This window comes from Hylobates moloch, unplaced genomic scaffold (assembly GCF_009828535.3).
Source record: "Hylobates moloch isolate HMO894 unplaced genomic scaffold, HMol_V3 SCAFFOLD_8, whole genome shotgun sequence".
NCBI classification, from domain to species: Eukaryota; Metazoa; Chordata; class Mammalia; order Primates; family Hylobatidae; genus Hylobates; species Hylobates moloch.
The window spans coordinates 118,155,489-118,177,916 of record NW_026652283.1 but is presented as its reverse complement, the minus strand read 5'-3'; the positions used below and the strand labels follow the sequence as shown (position 1 = coordinate 118,177,916).

The 22,428-nt window shown below is 38.1% G+C and overlaps 1 protein-coding gene across 3 annotated transcripts in view; it reads left to right on the top strand.

Moving 5' to 3' along the window:
• Positions 1–576: 576 nt before the first annotated feature.
• The window catches only part of MTMR9 (myotubularin related protein 9), a 48,383-nt gene continuing 26,531 nt past the window's right edge, over positions 577–22,428 (top strand). For 2 of the 3 annotated variants that reach the window (XM_058442601.1, XM_032162474.2), the window contains exons 1-5: positions 577–966; positions 10,758–10,866; positions 15,591–15,716; positions 20,692–20,865; positions 22,040–22,257. In XM_058442601.1, coding sequence (XP_058298584.1) covers positions 785–966; positions 10,758–10,866; positions 15,591–15,716; positions 20,692–20,865; positions 22,040–22,257 — 809 coding nt within the window. In that variant the 5' untranslated portion in view covers positions 577–784. The remainder of the gene's footprint in view (positions 967–10,757; positions 10,867–15,590; positions 15,717–20,691; positions 20,866–22,039; positions 22,258–22,428) is intronic. The other variant, XM_058442600.1, reaches the window with a different exon arrangement.

Sequence of the window (22,428 nt, the reverse complement as noted above, 5' to 3'; positions counted from 1 at the left end):
TTGCCATCTCTTCAGGGCTAATGCATAACAATTACCACAATTTACAGCACCCCCACGCTCTGAAGAGCTTCTGGAGGGGATACTACTCAAGCGGAGGAAGGCAACACAGGGAGCTCCTCCCGTCATCCCCCCTTCCCGGGCCTCTTCTGATAAGGAATATTTGTAGGTGGGTAAGAAGGGCAGCGGGAGGGCGTGAAGGCAAAGACAAGCTTTTTTTCTCGTAGGAACACAAGTCTTCTGGTCTGGCAGTGTTTCCGGAAGCATTTCCAGAGGACCTAGCGAGGACCAACTTCCGGCTGTGACTTCCGCGACTTCCGAGTTTCGAGACCTGCTGCTTCTGCTCGGAGTTGCTCTGGGCTCCATCAGTGAGTAACCACTTCCGCCAGGAGTCCCTAGCGGCCAGGGCGTGGAAGCGGGTTCTGAAGTGGCCTCCTCCTACTGCCCTCCGCTTGCCCACGCGGGACCCGGAGCCCAGAAGCAGCGGCGGCCCTTGGGCCTGTGGAGAGGGGTTCTCTGCGGCCGAGTCCTGGGCCGGGAGAACCGGGCGGTGCGGGAGAGGCGCTTGGGCCTAGCCCAGCCCCAGCCCCTGTCTTCCCGCGGCCGGTGCCGGCGGCTGTAGGCCTCGCCGCGCCCACCCAGCCTGGGGCGGGCCCAGCCTCACCGCCCGGCCCGCCCCGCCCCAAGGGCCAGCCCCGCGCGGGGTGTTTCCGCTACTCTCCCTGCGGCGGGGTAACCGCCTCGCATCTCCCGGGCTCGGTTCCCTGGCTCCGGCCGCTGGGGGAGCATGGAGTTTGCGGAGCTGATTAAGACACCGCGGGTGGACAATGTGGTGCTGCACCGGCCTTTCTACCCGGCTGTCGAGGGCACTCTGTGCCTGACGGGCCACCACTTGATCCTGTCCTCCCGGCAGGACAACACGGAGGAGCTGTGGCTCCTCCATTCAAACATCGACGCCATCGACAAGCGGTGAGTGCCCGCCCCACCCCAGCTCTGCATGGAGCCCTGGGTCCTCTGTGGGCGCCCCGGGAAACACTTGCTGGCGTTTTCCGCGCAGCCTGCCGCCCAGCTGGCCGGCAAGATGAGCTCTCTGTGGCCTAGAATCAGGATTTACCAAGCAGAAACCCGTCCAGATGGAGGACCCGGTTTCCATTAAACCTGGATGGAGTTCTCAGGGTTATCTTGTGGCTGGTAACATCCTGATGATCATTTCTGGTTCGTAACACCATTTGGGTGGATTTTCGGCATTGTCTTTATAAATTTCTTCTTCTTGCCCCATCGTATTCCTTGAATCGGAATTGTCAATCACAGTTCATGAAGTTGTGACTGGATGTGATTTAGATAAAGTCTTTACCGTTTTTGAGGAAAACTAAACAGATTATAAAGTTATGAGTGTCTACATAAAGCACCATTTTTTATTTCTGAAAAATGTTCAGTTTATCATATTTCTTATTTCTTACCTTCTGGGTCATCAATTTAATTCTCACTAAGGGAGATTCTGATGTTTTCTCTTCATCTTTACTCAATTCTGCTTGCTGAAAGAACGGGGTTGGCTCTCAAGGAAAGGCATGGACCAATTCACCTCTTTTTCTTTTTGTACTCCAGACTTTATCTCTCCAAGGCAGTGCCTCGAAGTCAAAAAGTTATATTTTCATCTGCATTCAAAATTCCCATCTCCTTAGTGGCTTCTCGCTAGCCAGGAGAGGGCAAACTGATTATCCGTTTTACACAGAAGTATAAATGAATGACGACAACATTTTCCGTTGCCTCGCAAAATAGTTTGGATATTAGGAAGATTCGTAGAAAGGATATGCCTTAAAATAATAATTTCTTTCATTATTATTATTTTTTTTTTTGGAGACAAAATCTCACTGTGTTGCCCAGGCTGGAGTGCAGTGGCCAGTCTCGGCTCACTGCAACCTCCACCTCCCAGGTTCTACTGATTCTTCTGTCTCAGCCTCCCGAGTAGCTGGGATTACAGGGGCGCGCCGCCACACCCAGCTAATTTTTGTATTTTTTAGTAGAAATGGGGTCTCACCATATTGACCAGGGTGATCTTGAACTCCTGACCTCGCAATCCTCCTGCCTCGGCCTCCCACAGTTCTGGGATTACAGGCGTGTGCCACTGCGCCTGGCCTAAAATAATGATTTCTAATGGTAGAATTGCAGGCAGTTTGGGTGAAGCGGTGGTAGATTGATTGACTGATATGAGCAGAGTGCTCTTATTAGTCTCCTCAAGCCACCTTTTGCTGTATAAAGTCTTCAGTGGGCCCGGCACGGTGGCTCACGCCTGTAATCCCAGCACTTTGGGAGGCCGAGGTGAGCGGATCACCCGAGGTCAGGAGTTTGAGACCAGCCTGACCAACATGATGAAATCCCATCTCTACTGTGAATACAAAAAATTAACCGAGCATGGTGGCAGGTGCCTGTAATCCCAGCTATTCAGGAGGCTGAGGCGGAAGAATCACTTGAACCTTGGAGGCAGAGGTTGCAGTGAGCCGAGATAGGGCCACTGCACTCCTTCCTTTGCAGCAAGAGCAAAACTCCATCTCAAAAAAAAAAAAAAAAAAAAAGTCTTCAGTGGTCTCTCATTGAAAATCTAAACCCCTCAGTCATTCATGGCATTTTGTGTCCCGGCCCTAGCCTACTTTCTCACTTTATTTCTTGCCGTTTCTCTTAACGAGCCCTTCTTGCACTTCCTTTCATGAACGCTTTTTACCAGCCAGTCCTCACCATTTACTGGTGCTGGTATATGTCCTGTATTCTGTCATCTGTGTATTTTATTGACTTCTTCTTTCTGCTGGAATGCCTTGCCTCTCCCAAGTTTGTTAAACATTTGCCAAATGCCTTTATGTTCTGGACATTTTGTGAGGCATAAAGACACGAAGATAAATAAAATATATTACAGTTCTTGTCTTTCAGGAGTTCACAGGCAATCAGCCTGTTACCCGTCTATGAATATTCAGTTTAACCATTTCGACTGCTACCTCCTTCACAGATTCTTCTGTTAATTCCACAACTGGAATTCATTTTTATCTCCTTCGAAATGTCTTAACTGTGGCTTGGGCATATAGATGCGTAGGAAATAAAAGAAGGATTGACCGCTGAATGATCAGATGCCGTTGAATACAAATGAGTAGTTTCTCCATGACCATCACCTCTCCTTTCTTATTTACCTTTTATTGTGGTTACTTTGCCCTCATTCGTTTCCTCCTGTTTACCTTGCATTTACAAGATGCTGGGCTTTGTAGTACATGAAGAAGAAGCAGATGAGCCATGGACCTTTGAATCTGTTAGGAGAGAATGACGAACTGTACACACATTTTTCCTTTTCCTGGGAAGCAGCGTGGTGTAGTGGAAAGAGCATAGGGGAGGCATCAGATCAGAGTTTGTTAAATTGCTGCTTTCAAGAAATCTTTACATCCACCTGTTTTCCATGTGCACTGTCTGAGCTGTGCGGCTGCAGTGGTGACTAAGACAAGGTGCTTAGGTACTGGCTAGGGAGATGGACAATCAAGCAAGTCCAGAAATAAATATATATATTATTAGATATATTTGTTATATGTATTATATATAGTATATATTTATTTTATATAATATATATATCTATATTATATATAATATTTATATATTATATATAATATAGATATATATTATATAATATTTACATATATAATATATAAATATATATATTTAATATAATATATAAATATATTATATATAATAATTATATTATATATAATATATTTAAATATATGTTATATGTTATATATAATATACAATATATATTTAATTTATATATAATATGTAATATATATTACATATAATATATTATATATTATATATAATACATATTTGTTATGTATATTATATATTTATTTTATTTTTATAATACGTATATTATATATATGTGTTATATATATATATATAATGGTGTCAGGTAATAAGTGCCAAGAAGGAAAATAACGGAAGATGAGAGGATAAAGAGCACCAGGAGGCAGTTTCTTTAGAAAGGATTTCAGAGAAGGCAGGTGACATCTGACTAGAGACCGGAATGAAATGAGGAAGCTAGAAATGTGAGTATCTGGGGGAAGAGCATTCCAGCCAGAGGGAACAGCGAATACAAAGACTTGAGACGGGAAATATACTTGGCATGTGCAGAGAAGAGCGAAGAGCCCAGTGTGGCTGCAGGGCAGGGAACAGAGGGTACAGGAAGTCAATGGTAGAGACTGGCTGGAGGGATAAGCAGTGGCCAGACTGTGGAGGGCCTGCAGTCCACTGTAATGGTTTTCATGGGAGCCCTTGGAGAGGTGAAAGCTAGGAAGCAACAGCTGATTGATGTTTCAGAAGACAATTCTGGCTGCTGGCAGAAAATAAACTGTACAGGGGCAAGACTGGAAGCAGCAGGCCCAGCTAGGAGAGTAGAGTAGTTCACGTAAAAGATGATGGTAGGCTGGGCACGGTGGCTCACGCCTGTTATCCCAGCACTTTGGGAGGCCGAGGCGGGCAGATACCTGAGGTCAGGAGTTTGACACCAGCCTGGCCAGTATGGTGAAACCTCATCTCTACTGAAAATACAAAAAATAGTTGGGTTTGGTGCTGCATGTCTCTGATCTCAGCTACTCAGGAGGCTGAGGCAAGAGAATCACTTGACCCTGGGAGGCTGAGATTGCAGTGAACTGAGATTGCGCCACTGAACTCCAGCCTGGGGTGACAGAGTGAGACTCTGTCTCAAAACAAACAAACAAAAAACAGTAGTGTAGTCACAAAGAATCTGATTTGGGATGTGTTTTTGAAAGTGGAGCTGCCTTGCCTTGCTGGTGAATTGTAAATGAGGTGAGAAAGTCCTTAAGGATGACTCCTCCAGCTCTGCCTCTTTCTAGACAAGTGCCTTTGGGCAAACTACTTAACCTCGTAGAAACTTATGTTTGAATAATGCTTTACAAGTCTGTGGAATACTTTCATATATATCGCTTACATCATTTGATTTGATCCTTTCAACATACAAGGTTGTATACAAGTTTTACAGTTATACCTGTTTTTTTTTTTTAATGGACCTCAGAAAATTGAGTTAATACTACTCAGTTGATGACTCATCATTTTCATGATCGATTCCTTAAAAGGTTTCCTCTGTTGTTGATTTTCTTCCACCCTAATTTTCACTCCCATTTCCTGCCTCATCCACAATCACTGTAGGCAACCATGTTAGTTGTTGCTATAAAATAGATAGCACTATTGTGTATGGGTGTGTGCACACATGCATGTGTGAGTTTAATTTGCCTAACTGGGATCATGTTGTAGATCTTGTTCTGCTTCTTAATATGTTGACACAATACTCTTTCAAGATCTCTTCATATTGCTGTGTGTACAACCATTTCACTGCTTCTGACAGGAGCATAGAATTCCAAAGTATCTAAAAGAGCTTCCTTAACAGACCTTTTAGGTAACTTCCAACTCCCTGCTGTCACAAACAAGTCTGGTAAACATACTCATTCATGTCCCTTTATATAGTCTTGTGCCATAATTGCTCTGAGACTGCCCCTACGATGGGATGGAGCCATAAAGCAGGTGCGTATCTCATTTCACAAACTAATTGCTTTCCAGAATGACAATTGCAGATTGCCTTCCCATGATGGTGCAGGAGAGGGTACCTCTTCTCCACTTTCTTACCAACATTTGGTATTGTCTTTCTAATTTTTCCAGCCTGAAGATTGTGAAATAGTTATTGCTTTGTTTTAATTTGAATTTCATTAATTATTAGTGAGTTTAATTATCTTTGTATGTGCTTGTGAGCAATATACTTAAAATTTTTTTCCTTTCTGTGAATTGCCTCATTTCTGTGGTCTACTTTTAAACATTTGGTTTATTGTCCTCATGTTGATTTGCATGGGTTCCTTGTATACTCTCTGGGTCTTCATTCTTCATTTAGGCATTACGAATGTTTTTTAGTGTGTCACCCATCTGTTATTTTTTTCTGTGGTGCCCTTTGTTGAGCAGAAATCTTTACTTTTAATACAAAACTTGCCAATGTTTTGCTTTATGGTGTGTGGCTTGTCTTAAGAACTCCTTCCCTGTCCCCAAATCACCAGGATGTTCTCCTACATTTTCTTCCATAATAGCTTCATAGTTTTACTGTTCATTTTTAGGTCTTTAATTTGGATTCTATCTTTGTTTCAAGTGTGATAAGAACCTATTTTTCTCCGTAGAGCAAGCCAGTTTTCTTAATCCCATCACCTGACAACCCACCCTTGGCTGGTATATGTCAAGTTATTCTATATATACGGGTCTATTTCTGAGCTCTCTGTCATAATCCATTGGTTCATTAATCTGTTCTTTTATCATCATATTCTCTTTCCTTCTGTGGCTTTGTGATGTGTCCAAAAATCAGATAGTGCTAGTTGCCCCACTTTTGTGTTTGTTTTTTTTTTTAAAGTTGACAACTATGTTTCGACCTTTATGTTTCCATGCAATTTTGGAAAACTTCCTGTATTCATGGGATTTTTAAAAGTCTTTAATAATAATTGAAGACTCACAGGTAGTTGCAGAAAGTGCACATAGAGGTTTAAGAATCGTCCACCCAGCTTCCGCTAATGTTGACATGTTTTATAACTGTAGTGTAATCAAAATAAGGACAAAATTAGAACATTGACCCTGGTGCAGTACTATTAACTCGACCACAGACTTTGTACAATTTTTATAGGATTTTTACAAAATGAATTGCTTTGGATTTATAGATTAATTGTAGTCAAATTGACATCTTCACATCCATGAACAATGTTACAATATTTATTCAGATCTTCCTTTAAGTCCCTTATTGGAACTTTAAGATGGTGTATATGCTAGGTGCTGCACTAGGAGCTGAGGATATAGAAGTTAATCAAACATGGCTTCTACCTGAAAAAACTAGAACCATTATAAGAAATAAACATATAAACTAGAAATATAAACTAGAAAGTTTAATAAAGTATTTTAAATGCTGTGATGGGGTGTATTACAGGACATGGATGGGACAATAAGGAGAAAATGATAAAATAGAACTCAGTCTGACAATTAATGTGAATCATAGATATTTTGTGGAGCTCTTATGCTTTTAAAACATATTTTTCTTGGCCCACTGTTTATAAGTAACTGACTAGAAACATTCAATAAATGAGTGCAGAATACCTTAATAGTTTATAGCATATTCGTTCTGAGATAAAGTAACAGTTATTTTTAACTCCTCTAGTCATTCATTATACTTTACAGCAACTAAATAAAACCTGCCAGACTAACAAAACAAAATTCACCTTACAAAGTAAGTTAGTATAACAAGCATAGATGATATGGAAATTTACAAGAGAATAACCATATGTCTTGTACACTTTTTTGGTTTTTTTTACTGACAATTTGGTTGTTACGTGTCTTTCACTTCCAGCTGAAGCAGAATGACAGTGATTTTTAAAACAGCTTTGTTGAGGTACAGTTGACATATAACACACTATATATATATATATATATTTGATGTGTAAACTTTGATGTGTTTTGATGTATGTACACACCCTGAAACTGTCACCTTAAGTTCAAGATAATGAATTAACACCCCCATAAGTTTTCTGGTGCCCTTTCGTAATCCCTTCCTTCTTTTCTTTTCCAAGTAGTCACAGATGAGTTTGCATTATCTAGAAATTTATGTCAATATGTCATAAATCATGCAGTACTCTCTTTTGAGATTTGTCCATGTTGTATATATCAATAGTTCATTCTTTGTAATGCTGAGTACTAAGTGTCCATTGTGTAGTATTCCATAGTTCATTTATTCACCTGGTGATGGAAATGTGGGTTTCCAGTTTGAGGCTATTAAATAAAGTTGTTATTAATATTCTTATGCAAGTCTTTGAATGAACATGTGGTTTCTTTTCTCTTGGGTGGCAAGCCATTTACTTGCCAGTGGAATGGCTGGATCAGATGTAGGTATGTGTTTTACTTTTTAAGAAGCTGCCCCAACTGTTTTCCAAAGTGCTTGTACCTACAGTTCTACATTCCTATGAGCGGTGTGTGAGAGTTCTAGTTCCTCCACATTCTTGTCAGCATTTACTATGGTCTGTCTTTTAAATTTTAGCAATTCCAATAGATGTTAAGTGGTGTCTTATTGTGGCTTAAATTTGCATTTCCTTTATGACTAGTGGTGTAGGGTGTCTTTTCATATGCTTATTTGCCATCCATATGTCATTTTTTGCTAAGTGACCATCCGTATATTTTGCCCATTTGTAATGGATTATTTGCTTTCTGATTGAGTTTTGAGAGTGTATGTTTGTATATACTTACACAGTCATGTGATTTATTATATATATGATGGTAGTCCCATAAGATTATAATGGACCTGGAAAGTTTCTCTTGCCCAGTGACGTTGTGTTTGTGGTGATGCTGGTATAAACAACAAACCTGGGCTGCCAGTTACACAACAATATAGCACATACAACTGCATACATCACATAATATTTATAAATGATCATAAACGACTTTGTTACTGGTTTATGTATTTACTATAGTATACTTGTTATTGTTATTTTAGAGTATACTCCTTTTACTTCTAAAAAGAATGTTAACTGTAAAACAGCCTCAGGCAAGTCCTTCAAGAATTATCCAGAAGAAGGCGTTATCATCATAGGAGATGACAGGTCCATGTATGTTATTAATATTTCCCCTGAAGACCTTCCAGTGGGGCAAGATGTGGAGATGGAAGACAGTGATACCAACCCTGTGTAGGCCTAGGCTAATGTATGTGTTTGTGTCTTAGGTTTTAACAAGAAAGTTTACCAAAAAAATTTTTTTAATCGAAAAAAGCTTATAGAATGAGGATATAATGAAGGAAAATATTTTTGTACAGCTGTATGGTGTGTTTGTATTTTCAGCTTAGTGTTATTACAAAAGAGACAAAACATTAGAGATTAAAAAGTTTATAAAGTAACAAAGTTACCGTAAGGTAAGGTTGATTTATTATTGAAGAAAGAAACGTTTTAACAATAAATTTAGTGTAGCCTGTTGATGAAGTCCTCAACAGCCTACAGGAATACCCTGTGGCTTACCTTTTCATGCTCTTTAACCCTGTGTTTCAAAGAGCAGATGTTTTACATTTTGAACATGTCCAATTTGTCAGTTTGTTCTTTTATAGATTGGGATTTTAGTGTCTTACCTGAGAAACCATTGCCTCCCCTAAGGTCACAGATATTTTCTCTCATGTTTTCATCTCGCAGTTTTATAGCTTTAGGTTTTGCATTGAGGTAAAAAATCCCATTTTGCATTAGTTTTTGTATATGGTTCATGGTTATAGATTCAAATTCTTAAAAAAAAAAAGCTATCCAATTGTTCTGGCACCATTTGTTGAAAAGACTGACCTGTCTTCAATTGAGTTGTCTTTGTATCTTTGTTCACGTGTAATTGGATCTATTTCTGAGCTCTTTTTTTTCTGTTCAGTTGATCTGTTTATCATCATGTCATTTTCACACTGTCTTAATTACTGTAGCTTTATAGTAAGCCTTGAAGTTATGTAGTGTTAGCCATACCACTTTGTTCTTACTCAAAGTTGTTTTGGCTATTTGAAGACATTTGCATTTCCATATGAGTTTTTAGAATTCACCTTTTCAGTTTCTACGTAAAAGTCGGCTGTGATTTTGTTTGGAATTATGTCGTATCACTAGATGAATTTGGGGAAGAATTGACAATAAAAAGAAAATTCTGGGTACATTTACACAATTGTCATCTGCAAGTAAAGGTAGTTTTACTTCTTCTTTTTTAATCTTTTTTTATTCTTTTTACCTTACTGCACTAGCTATAACCTTCAGTGCAATGTTGAATAGAAGTGGTGAGAGTGAACATCTTTGTGTTTTTCATGATTTTAGAGACAAATAATTCAATCCTTCCCCATTAAGTACGCTATTAGATTTAGGGGGTTTTTTTTGTGGGGTTTTTTGTAAATGCCCTTATCAGGTTGAGGAAGTTCCCTTCTGTTTCAAGTTTGCTGAGAAATTTTTGGTTTTTCATGTTTTTAAATCAGAAATGGATGTTAGATTTTGTCAAATACTTTTACTTTTTTTTTTTTTTTTTTTGAGACAGAGTCTCAACTCTGTCACCCGGGCTGGAGTGCAGTGGCTCAACCTCGGCTCACTGCAACCTCTGCCTCCCAGATTCAAGCAATTCTCTTGCCTCAGCCTGCTGAGTAGCTATGTGCCACCACACCCGGCGAATTTTTTGTATTTTTAGTAGAGACAGAATTTCACTGTGTTAGGCACGATGGTCTCGATCTCCTGATGTCGTGGTCCGCCCGCCTTGGTCTCCCAAAGTGCTTGGATTACAGGCGTGAGACACCGCACCGGCCCTTTTGCTTTTTATAAATTGATACATAATATGTATCACTTGGAAGTAAGGGAAATCTGAAGTGAACTATTTTCCTATGCTCCAGAAATATCTCTCTACAAACACTTAACACATTAGTTACAGATCTTTTTCCTATTCTTTGAAATAAGGCCCTAAATAATCTCCATCAAACAATTAGCTTGATGTGAATTACCTTATATATTTAAATTTAAAAAAAAAGACATATATTGTAAGTAATGTATGGCTCAGATTTTAATGATGCAGACTTGCTTCTTCCTTAATTAGATTGAGGAGAAGAAAGTTAATATAGATGGTAACTGCAACTATATTCTCTTTTCAAAGAAATAATAATATATTTAAAGTTAGTAATATATGTGTTCCTAAACATGATTTGCGATTTCTTACAGATTTGTGGGATCACTGGGTACCATCATCATAAAATGTAAAGATTTTCGAATTATTCAGTTGGATATTCCTGGAATGGAGGAATGCTTGAATATAGCCAGTTCCATTGAGGTAAGTATTTTGGAAGCAAAATCTAATGAAACATAAGTTTATATTATGACTCAGTGTAGCTGTTCCATTTCTTCATTAGATAATTTAGTCATGTTCTCTGACTCAAATACTGAAGACTGTTAGGAAAAGCCTCACCGTGGTTCATTGTTATATGAGTGTAATGGGACTTTCTTGACTTCCAGCAGTGTCTGGTGTTACTCATTTTATATGAGTAGCTCAATTCCATGAGTTGCTTCGAATTCCATGGAATTGCATTTCCGATGGCTTTATGGAATTTCCATGAGTTCATCTTGGTTAAATAACAGATACTGTTTCACTTGAGTGTATATGAGTTCTTATTTGGGGGAACCATTAGAAGATTTAGTAAAGAGGTTCTTGGGAGAAATTTTAAAGTTTTGCTTGATATTTTATGTTCACTATACAAATCTTGGTATTTTCTCTGTGCCAAAGACTGTAAACTTCTTTTTCTTTCCTTTACTTGAAGTTTGTTCATATAAAATCTTGTATAGAATTCTAAACCAATAAAATAGATACAGTTAGAATTGCTTTTAGTCACATTATAATGAGTAGGTAGGGATTGGGGAGACCTAGAAACCGTCATTGACTCGACTATTCTCACCTGCCCTCTACAGAATTCCTTAGAGACACTGCAAACCACGAGTGAGTTAACCAGTGCACTGTTCACTTCTCTAGTTGGTTAGCAGCTAGAAGTGAAATTGTTTGTTCTTGAATATACTAGTATATCTTTTGTAATAAATACAGTTCTAAAAATTTGAATAGAAATATTAATTAATTACAATGTTATTGTACTATATTATTACATATATATACACATATTATTACATGTATTAGTGTATTATTGAACCATAGCACAGTTTGATTTTTGATTTTACCACATGGTAGCTTGTGACCATTGGTAAAGTACTTAACATCTCTGATTTGTTTTCTACTTTTTATAAAGGAAGGATAATAGTACGTATCTTTTAGGGCTGTTGTAAGAATTTTATTAGTTGATGTGTGTAGAATGCTTAGTATAATACTTGGTAAATAGCAGCTACCATTTGAGGGTCCTCTGTCATTACTTACTATAATTTTATGGTGACGCTTTTTTAAAAAGATTGTGTTTAGAAAACACCTAACATAGGATTTACAGTCTTAACCATTTTTAAGTGTACAGTTGAGTAGGGTATAAAACTTTATTCACATTGTTATGCAGCAGATCTGCAGGATTTTTTCGTCTTGCAAAACCGAAACTCTGTATTAAAGAACACTCTATTTTCCCCTCTCTGCAGCTCCTGAGAACCCCCATTCTACTTTCTGTTTCTCTGAATTTGACTACTTTAGGTATCTCATATAAGTAGAATCATAGTACATAGTATTTGTCTTTTTGTGACCAGTTTTATTCACTTAGCATAATATCTTCACAGTTCATCTGTGTTGTAAATTCTACCTTTTTAAGGCTGAGTAATATTCCATTGTTATGGATGTATGTGGTGAGACTTTTAAAAAGTTATTTCTTTTCTAAAGCAAGTAACTATCACCAGTGATTATAGTTATTTGTTTGTTTTTAGTAATCTGAATTTTCATGTATCAATTAGCTTAAGACAGGGCGTGTTTGCTTTATATAAATAATATTGAATATTGGTTCAGATTACAAATAATAGAAATTTTACTTGGATAGTTTAAATGGAAGAGCTCACTGTTTTCTTTCCATTCTAACCAACTATTTTGATATGCACTGAAATTTTAAATTGCCTTATTTTAAATTATTGCCACTAAATTATATCAATTAATCTTAGGTTTATGGTACTTTCTGGACTACTGTAGGAACGTTGATTTTTTTTTTCCGTGTTTGTGTAACTAATCTGGACTTTGTGTGCAAAAAATGCTATCGGCTTAGCTATTAAAAATGGGTAGAAAGTCTTAAAAATCTAGAAGTAGGATTTTAGTGATTTTTAAAAACAGGAATAGAGAAATAGAGGAAAAACTGTTATAGTACTAAGTAAATGGTACATAACACATTTCTTCCTGCCTTTGTTGAATTTTACTTAAGGAAATGAGAAGATGAACTGAACTGTTAGTCTTACACATCTGTCATTTGGAAGTAATGCATGATGTTGATTTGATGTAATTTGTTAAGTTGAATGAGAATGCATGTAGTTTATAGACTGTTAAATTGAAATAATGTCCCACTATTTGGGCATTTGGGCAGAGGAACATTACCCACTTCCATTGAGCATGTGTGTGTTTGTGGGTTTTGTGTTTTTTTTTCAGTTAGGAGATTGGATTTTCACCGACCAGTCTTCGTTTTTCTTACTCCTTTGTGACAATTGATCTGTAAGATGACTGGCTGGTTGGTGTCAGAGATGCTGCCTGTGGTGAGGCACAGTGATGAAGACAAAGGGGAAGTGTGCTACCCACTTGCGAGGCTGATCAGTTGTTTAAGTAGCTGTATGTATTTTAAAGCTCTTTAGAAACTGACTCATTATATAGAAGCCCTTAGGACTGAGAAGAAGCCATAAATTATGAGCTCATTTGACCTCAGAAAATGAATGCTCTGTTAAATGTTCTTACAGCATAGTGATTAACATAGTGAACCTGTCCTCCATCCTTTTCCTGGCACACAATGCCTCCTGCTAGCCCTCCACTCTTCCCCGAATATATCTGGACACGATTTATGAGTAATAATTGAATTTCTCATATAGCATAGCTGAGCTGCCCTTTGTAATTAGGAGTCCATATACCCAAGTATATTCTGCTGCCACACATAGAATCCCATTGGAAGATAGCTGGCAAGTGCTCATTTCTCTAAATTGTAGCCATAAGTTGGTGAAGCTTTTTTTCTGTGTTTCACCTGCCTTTGGAATTGAAATGTTTTCAGTTCTCTCAGCATTAATGTGTTTAAAGGAAAAGACCTCTTTCTATTGACATAAGATCTCAAGATGAAATATGAGTGCTTATTGCCTGTCAGAGTGGTTGCTGACTTGCATTTAAAATAATGGTGGTTCTGATTGATGGCAGCCCTGAGTTAGGTCAGACATGGGCACTAGCTGTTCTGTTTGGTGTGATTGGCAGCCAAAGACAATGTAGGAAAAAATACATATCTATTTATATGGATAATGGATTATACAGCCATGCTTCTCTATATTTTGTTTTATGAGGTAGGAGAGAAGGTTTCATGATTTATAGATGGATAGAAAAATAACTTTGGATGGAGCTGTTTTTCCTAAACTGCTGAGCTTGATAGTCCAGTCTACTATTGAGTAGTCATGGGCCTATCCTTTTGCATGCCTGATCTGCCTCTGACCTGTAGGGAGTTAACTGTATTCTGAGCATTGCTGTTGGGCCTCCTCCTCCTGTCCAGGTGAATGTCTCCATCATTCCTGCAGTTTGAATTATGCTAATTGATATGGTATCCTTCCCCCACCCCAACCTCCAGTCGTAGAAATACTTTTTTCCATAATCTCCCTGTCAGAAGGATGAATCTGCCTGGTGATAGAGACTGTTCTTTCTGTCTGTTCCTCCCACCCAGTCAGGTTTTCCTATTTCTGTTATCCAGGATTCAAGTGCTCCAGGTAAGTATAGGCCCATTTGGGGCTGATAGAGTTATTGCCCCCATTTGAGAAGGGATCCCTGCAGTATGAGAATATGATGATACATGACCAAATGGCATATGCCAGTCTAGGAAGGGAGGAAATGAACACTGATGGAATTTCTACACATGTAGAGCATGTCATAGCTGAAATTGGCCAGATGCAGTGGCTCACGCCTGTAATCCAAACACTTTGAGAGGCTGAGGCAGGCAGATCACCTGAGGTCCGGAGTTCAAGACCAGCCTGGCCAACATGGTGAAACCCCATCTCTACTAAAAATACAAAAAAACTAGCTGGGTGTGGTGGCAGGCACCCGTAATCCCAGATACTCAGGAGGCTGAGGAAGGAGAATCACTTGAACCCGGGAGGCGGAGGCTGCAGTGAGCCAAGATTGCATGATTCTAGCCTGGGTGACGAGAGCAAAACTCTGTCTCAAAAAAAAAAGTGGGAATTACTTTAGATTTTATTATGTGTCAGACACTGTTCTAAGCCTATTACACACATTATCTCTTAATGCTTCAACAACCCTGTGAAGTAGGTATGTTATTTCCCCCATTTTACAGTTGAGGAAACTGAGGCATAGAGCGGTTACATGATTTTCCTACTGCACTGCTAGGATTTGGAATTTCAGTCCGGCATTCTGATTTCCATCTGACTGTAGACTTCTAAGCTGTATCATCCTTTTTTACAGTTACTAACCCACCCTGATTTCAAATAATTTACATAAGTTTATTTAGGTAATAACTGGATTTTGAGCCAAGACCTTACTGACTAGCCAAAAACTGATCCCCAGGAATACTTAGACCTTTTTATTAAGCTTTATTAAGTGATGTCAAGAGGTGTTATTTGATTTTTCTTCTAGAATTGGTATGCACATTTTTTTGTTCTTTTTTTCATCCCATCAGCACTTCTGAGTGTGTGTTACGTGTCAGATGCCTTCTTAGATACTAGAAGCAAAGAAATCAGCTTCCATAAGACTGTAATTGTATCTAGTGATAAACACAATGTTAGAGAAACATACTGGGTACCCATCGTTATTAGACCATGTGTGCTTAATACTAATTTGTCAGTTAGAATATGTTTCCAATTGTGGGTGTTTGTTTTTTGTCTTTCTTTTCTTTTTGCCCCCAGGCATTGTCTACTCTGGACTCCATCACTCTGATGTACCCTTTCTTTTACCGTCCTATGTTTGAAGTGATAGAAGATGGCTGGCATTCCTTCCTTCCTGAGCAAGAATTTGAACTCTATTCCTCAGCTGTGAGTTAACTTTTGAGAACTGTGGATTATGAGAAGTAACCCAATACCTTATTTGACTTGTGAAAATGATCACTTCTTTTGAAGAGTAATAAGGTGAAGTTGACTTGTCCCTTCCTAATCTTAATATATTTAAAAGGATTGAAGCCATACAGAGTATGATCTCTGATCACAAAGGAATTAGATTAATAATCCATAATACTAAGATATCTAGGAATACCCCCAAGTATTTCTAAATTAAACAGAACACTTGTAAATAAACTGCGTGTCAAAGAAATTAGAAAACATTTTGAATAGAATGATAATGGTAATGTAACCCTGAAATTTGTGGAATACAGACAGCTAAGGCAGTGTTTAGAGATAAACTTACAGCTTTAAAATTTTTACTGGAAAAGAAAGAAAAGTCTAAAATTATTGACCTAAGCATCAATTTAAGAAGCTAGAGGCCGGGCACGGTGGCTCACGCCTGTGTAATCCCAGCACTTTGGGAGGCCAAGGTGGGCAGATGACGAGGTCAGGAGATCGAGACCATCCTGGCTAACACGGTGAAACCCTGCGTCTACTAAAAATACAAAAAATTAGCCGGGCGAGGTGGCGGGCGCCTGTACTCCCAGCTACGCGGGAGGCTGAGGCAGGAGAATGGCGTGAACCCCGGCGGGGCAGAGCCTGCAGTGAGCCAAGATTGCGCCACTGCACTCCACCCTGGGTGAAAGAGCGAGACTCTGTCTCAAAAAAAAAAAAAAAAGCTAGAAAAGAAGAGCAAAGTAACTAAAGAAAAAATAATAAGGTCAGAGAGCAATAAAATAACTAGAGTAAGTTTAGTGAAGTTGGTTGATATAAGATCAGTACGCAAAAACGAATTGAATTGGCAACAAGCAACCTGACAATGAATAAAATATTTAGGAATAAATTTAACAAAAGAAATTCAAGATCTGTATACTGAAAGACAGAAAACATTGTTGGAAGAAGTTGCAAGAGATCTAAATAAAAGGAGAGCTATACTGTGTACATCAGTTGGAAGACAATATGGTTAAGGTTAGTGGTTGGCTGACTTTTGTGAAAGACCATTAGACAGTAGATATTTTAAGCTTTGCAGGTCATGTGTTCTCTATTGTAACTACTGAACTCTGCTGTTGTTGCATGAAACAAGCAATCAGACGAGACATCAGTGAATGGGTGGTGCTATGTTCTAATATACTTTATTTGCAGAAACAAGCAGCAGGCTGGATTTGGCTCATTAAAGCGGCATTTCTCCCTAAATTGATCCGTAGAGTCACTGCAATCCCTGTTAAAATTCTAATAGATATTTTTGTAGAAATGGACAAAATGATACAAATTTTATGGAAATGCAAATTTAAGTATATAAGTTTATATGGAAAGTCAAAACAGCTTTGAGAAAACACTTGATTACTGTAAAGCCACAGTAATCTAGAGAGTATGGTATTGGTGTAAGGAAAGACGTATAGACCAATGGAAAGAATACAGGGTACAGAAATAAACCTTCCCCTTAATGGTCAGTTGATTTTTGACAAAAGTACCAATACAATTCCACTGGGAAAGGATAGCTTTTTCAACCAATAGTTTTGGAACAATTGGATATCCATATATAAAAAAGATAAACCTAGACACTTACCTCATATCATCCACAAAAATTAACTAAAATGTATTATAGAACTAAACATGAGAACTAAAACTATCAAACCTCTTTAAGAAAGCACAGGAGAAAATCTTCATGACCTTCAGTTAGGCAGAGATTTCTTAGATATGACACCAAAAGTGACTGAAAGCAGCTTAGTGATTTCCTAGTATTGGGTGTTACACAGGTGTATACAACTGTCAAGACTCATGAAACTGTGTAGTCAAAATGGATTCAGTTTATTTTTTATAAGTGTTGTCTCAATAAAGTTGACTAAAAAGAAGATAAAAGAATAATGCAAAGGTTAAGTAGCTGATTAGAAACAGCTAAGGTGAAAATAAGTGATTTGGAATATAGATCCAAAATAATTACTCAGAATACGGAACAGAGAAGGAAGATGGAAAAACAAAGAGGTTAGACACATGCATACATAATAAAGGAAGAAGATCCAATATTTATTACATGGGAGTTTAGGATAAAAGATGATAGAGGCTGGGTATGGTGGCTCACGCCTATAATCCTAGCACTTCAGGAGGCTGAGGCAGGCAGGTCACTTGAGCTCAGGAGAGTTTGAGACCAGCCTAGGCAACGTGGCGAAACCCCATCTCTATGAAAAAATTTAGCTAGGTGTGATGACGTGTGCCTGTGGTCCCAGTTACTTGGGGGTCTGAGGTGGGAGAATTGCTTGAGCCCAGAAGGTTGAGCTTGCAGTGAGCAGTGATCATGCCGCTGCACTCCAGCCTGGGTGAGAGAGCAAGACCCTGTCTCCAAAGAAAAAAAATAGAAGACAAAAAAAAGGTGACGATAGAAGAAAGACAATATTCAAATACATAATGGTTGATAATTATCCAGAATCAGTAAAAGTTATTGAACCCTTAAGCTGAGGTATCCCAGCAAATACCATACACGCTAATAAAAAAATCTTTAGACATGTTGTTGTTCAGCTAGTGAACAATAAAGCAAAGAAAATACCACAAAGTTAAAGAAAAGACAGATTACCTGCATGGTGTTTGATTAACAGAGGAAAAAAATTTGATCAGTATCTGTTCATGATAAAAGCTCTTAGAGTTGGATTTGAAGGAAATTTATTTATTCTGATAAAGGATGGCTACCAAAACCAAAAACATAACAAAAGCAAATCTTGTATCATTCTCTCTAAGTTCAAAAATGAGGCAAGGATGTCCATTATCACTACTCCTAGTCAGCTCAATAAGACAAGAAGGAAAAATACAGGGTATAGAGATTTAAATGAAGGTGGCGAAATTGTCAATATTTATTGATTATATGCTTGTCTGCATAGGAAAAGAATCTTGAGATCATAGGCATTTCTCTACACCAAACACAATTTTGAAGAGGTGCAGTTAAAATGCAACAAAGATTATTGGGTTTCTAGGAATATAACTAAGAAAAGATAGTAAGACCTTTGTTGAGAAAATTACAAAAATTTATGGAAAAATTTTTAAAAGCTTAAATAAATGGAGAGAGAATATACTCATGGATAGATAGACTGAATATTCTAAAGATGTAACTCATTCCCTCCGATTTATAAAGTCAATACAATCTTAATAAAAACCCCAGTTGGTTTTTACATTGAATTTGATAAAAGTTACATGGAAGACCAAAAGACCAAGAGGAGCCAAGTTACTCTGAAGAATAAAAAGGTGAGAGGAGGAGACTTGGCCTGCTAGATACCAAACTTATTTTAAAAGCTATAGGAGTTACTAAACTGGACAAGTGGGACAGGATAGAGATCACAGTACATTTGGACTGACAGAAGCGGCATTGCAGATCATTGGAGAGCCCTGTCATTCTCCAGAGTAGGAAATCAATAAATAATATATCATAGTGAAAATTCAAGAAATAACAGTATTATCATGTTGTTTAGAAATGTAAAGGTAAACACCAAAAAAGCTAAAAATGTTGAAAATGATTGCCTTTGGGGAAAGCAGATTGGGATGGGATAGCAAGGAACAGATAACTACATTTTAAAAAAAAATAATAAATCTTTAGAAACTGTGTTTTTTTTTTAATTAATTAATTTGTTATTTTTTGAAACAGAATCTCACTCCAGTTGCCCAGGCTGGAGTGCAGTGGGGCTATCACAGCTCACTGCGGTCTCGACTTCCTGGGCTCCTGTGATTCTTTCACCTAAGCATCCTAAGTAGCTGGAACTACAAGTGTGTGCCACTGTGCCTGGCTAATTTTTGCATTTTTAATGGAAACGGGGTTTGGCCATGTTGCCCTGGCTGGTCTTGAACTCCTGGACCCAAACAATTTGCCTGCCTCTGCCTCCCACAGTGCAGGGATGATAGGTGTGAACCACTGTGCCCAGCCTAGAAACTGTGTTTTTAAACTGGTAACATAAATAACGTTGAAAAGTGAAAAAATTTAATTAAAAATGTGATACTGTATCTTATAAAAGCATTTTTTAAAAGTAATAATCTTGTCCGTTAGTACATCTAACGTACTTTTTAGCTTTATCTTCATGCTGTTGTAACCCATGGTTAGGCCAACTCAGACATATGGAACATATTGAAATTTACATATAATTTGATTTTTTTTTTTTTTTTACTGTAAAACCTTTTGACAGTCTTCAAGCTGTTTTCAGTTCTGATGTTTAAAATAAGTTGTCATTTGATAGTTTTATGTTGTATACTTTTAGTCCTTAGTTTATTCAGTTTGAAATTATTTCATTGACCCCTAAGCTTAACCTTCCTTAGTATTGAGTTGTTACTGTTTCAAGAAAAGTGTTACCAATCTTAGTACATTTTTTACCTTTTTTAAAAGAAAGGAACAGAGGACTTGATGTAGGTAGTAGCTGTGTTCTCATCTGTTCTGGGGATGCATTATCTGGAGTCTTATAGTCTTACTTGTGCTTTAAGAGGGTCATTAAGAGACTAAATGGGACCCAGAAAAGGAAGGTGTTGGCCATGATAATTGTGGATGTGCTTAATATATTTACCTTGGAGAATAGAACACTGAGGAGAAAACTGTCTTTCAAACATTTGATGGGATACCGTGTAAAATAGGGAACTTGTACTGTGTTGTCTGAAAGTACAGTAAAAACCAATAGAGGAAGCTACAGAGCAACAAGTTTTGCTCAGTATGAGAAGGAACTTTCTAGGAACTGGTGATACCTAGCAATGCAGGAAGCTGGCCCTGAACCATAGAGCTCCTTTTGTCTGCAGCTACTTACATATAAGCTAGAGATCCTCCTGTTAAATTCCTGAGAGATGGCTTCTTCATCAGTGAAAGTTGACCTCTAAGGTCTTTTAAAATTTTTCAGATTATTTTGTGACATTGAGATAGTTGCTTAGCTTTGAAGTATTTTGTGTTTTTCAGACCAGTGAATGGAGGCTAAGCTATGTCAATAAGGAATTTGCTGTCTGTCCCTCTTACCCACCAATTGTCACAGTGCCCAGATCCATCGACGATGAGGCTCTTCGGAAGGTAGCTACATTTCGACATGGAGGGCGCTTCCCAGTACTAAGCTATTATCACAAAAAAAATGGTATGGTAAGTGCACAGCACTACTGCTTGATGTACTGAAAGGCTTGGGTTGGGGATCTTTTCCTAGAAATGTTCCCTTTTTCTATCTGTCTTTTCACTGAAATGATTGTCCAGGTCTCCACCATGAGGGCATCCTTCATGTAAGCTTTAGGGAATCAGGAGTGGGGTGTTTTCTGTGGTGAGGATGTGATGCTGAATTTTTTCCATGATCCTGCTCAGCCATATAAAAGCCCTGATAGCTTTATCTCCGGACACTGTACAAAGGAAACTAGTGTTTATTTGGTGCTTACAGCAACATTCTTCTGGTAGAAAAATGAGAAATATCTCTGCTCAGAATAATGGTAAAATACTTGAATTTTTCTTAACAACTTTCCTTGTGAAAGGTGGAGCAGACATATTTATTTTCAAAGGCGAGAAGAGTGATGCTCATGTCATTTAGTCACAACTCTAGAAAACACCGGAGTCAGGATTAAACAAGGAGTTAAGATAACTACCTTGTAATGGTGGTCTCTTGAGAGAACTCTAAACCACTTACCAGGGAAGCGATTAGTATAGTAGACACTGATTTCTTGAGAAAAGTTTCAAAAGCAAACATTTCCAGATATATAGTTGGTAGGGTAGTTTTTAGAAACAAGTAGTTAAATCCTGGAATACTGAAAAGGATGGTGGAGGCCACTGGAGAATAAATAATAGACAGTCACCTTCTGAGGTATTGAAAATGATTTCCCAAACAATGAGAACAGTGTTTGAATTTTTAAATTTTGCCACTGGTGCCTTTATTTCTTATAATTCTTGTTAAAACCTGCGAACGCTATGTATGTTTAGTTGAAGTCAAGGTTTACTGGCTCATAGGCCATTATTGTCTTTATTACAGGGCCAGGTCTACAGGTATTTGATTCACACACTAAATGAATTACAGTATTTGATCTTAAAGAGGTGATATAGTTTATTATGTGACAGTATTTTGAGATAGAGAAATTGTGTAAAAGCTTAAGGCTTATCTTTTACAGTTATTAACTATTGTAAATACTTGCAAATATTTCTTTGTTTATGGATCAAATCCATCTCCAGAGTGTCACACAACTGTTTTTGAGATACTCTTAATCTAGCTAATTTCTTTCTGTTTTCGGAAACTTTAAAAGCAACTGCTGTTGAATTTTCAGCATTATTGTGCTTCTAGGTAATTATGCGAAGTGGTCAGCCACTCACTGGCACAAATGGAAGGAGGTGCAAGGAAGATGAGAAGCTGATAAATGCTACCCTCAGGGCTGGAAAGCGTGGCTACATCATTGACACCCGATCCCTGAACGTGGCTCAGCAAGCTAGAGCCAAAGGAGGTGGCTTTGAACAAGAAGCTCATTATCCCCAGTGGAGGCGAATTCATAAGTCCATTGAGAGGTAAAAGATTCCAGAGATAGTAAGGACTCTTATTAGAAGCTAATTATAGTGGGTAAGCCCTTAGCCATTTGAAAATCACAAGTGCTCAAATTAACCTCTGCATTAATTTAGGGTCAATGATTGGCTAGCCATCTTCTCATTTTTTTTGGTCACCTTTATTAAGGTTTGATT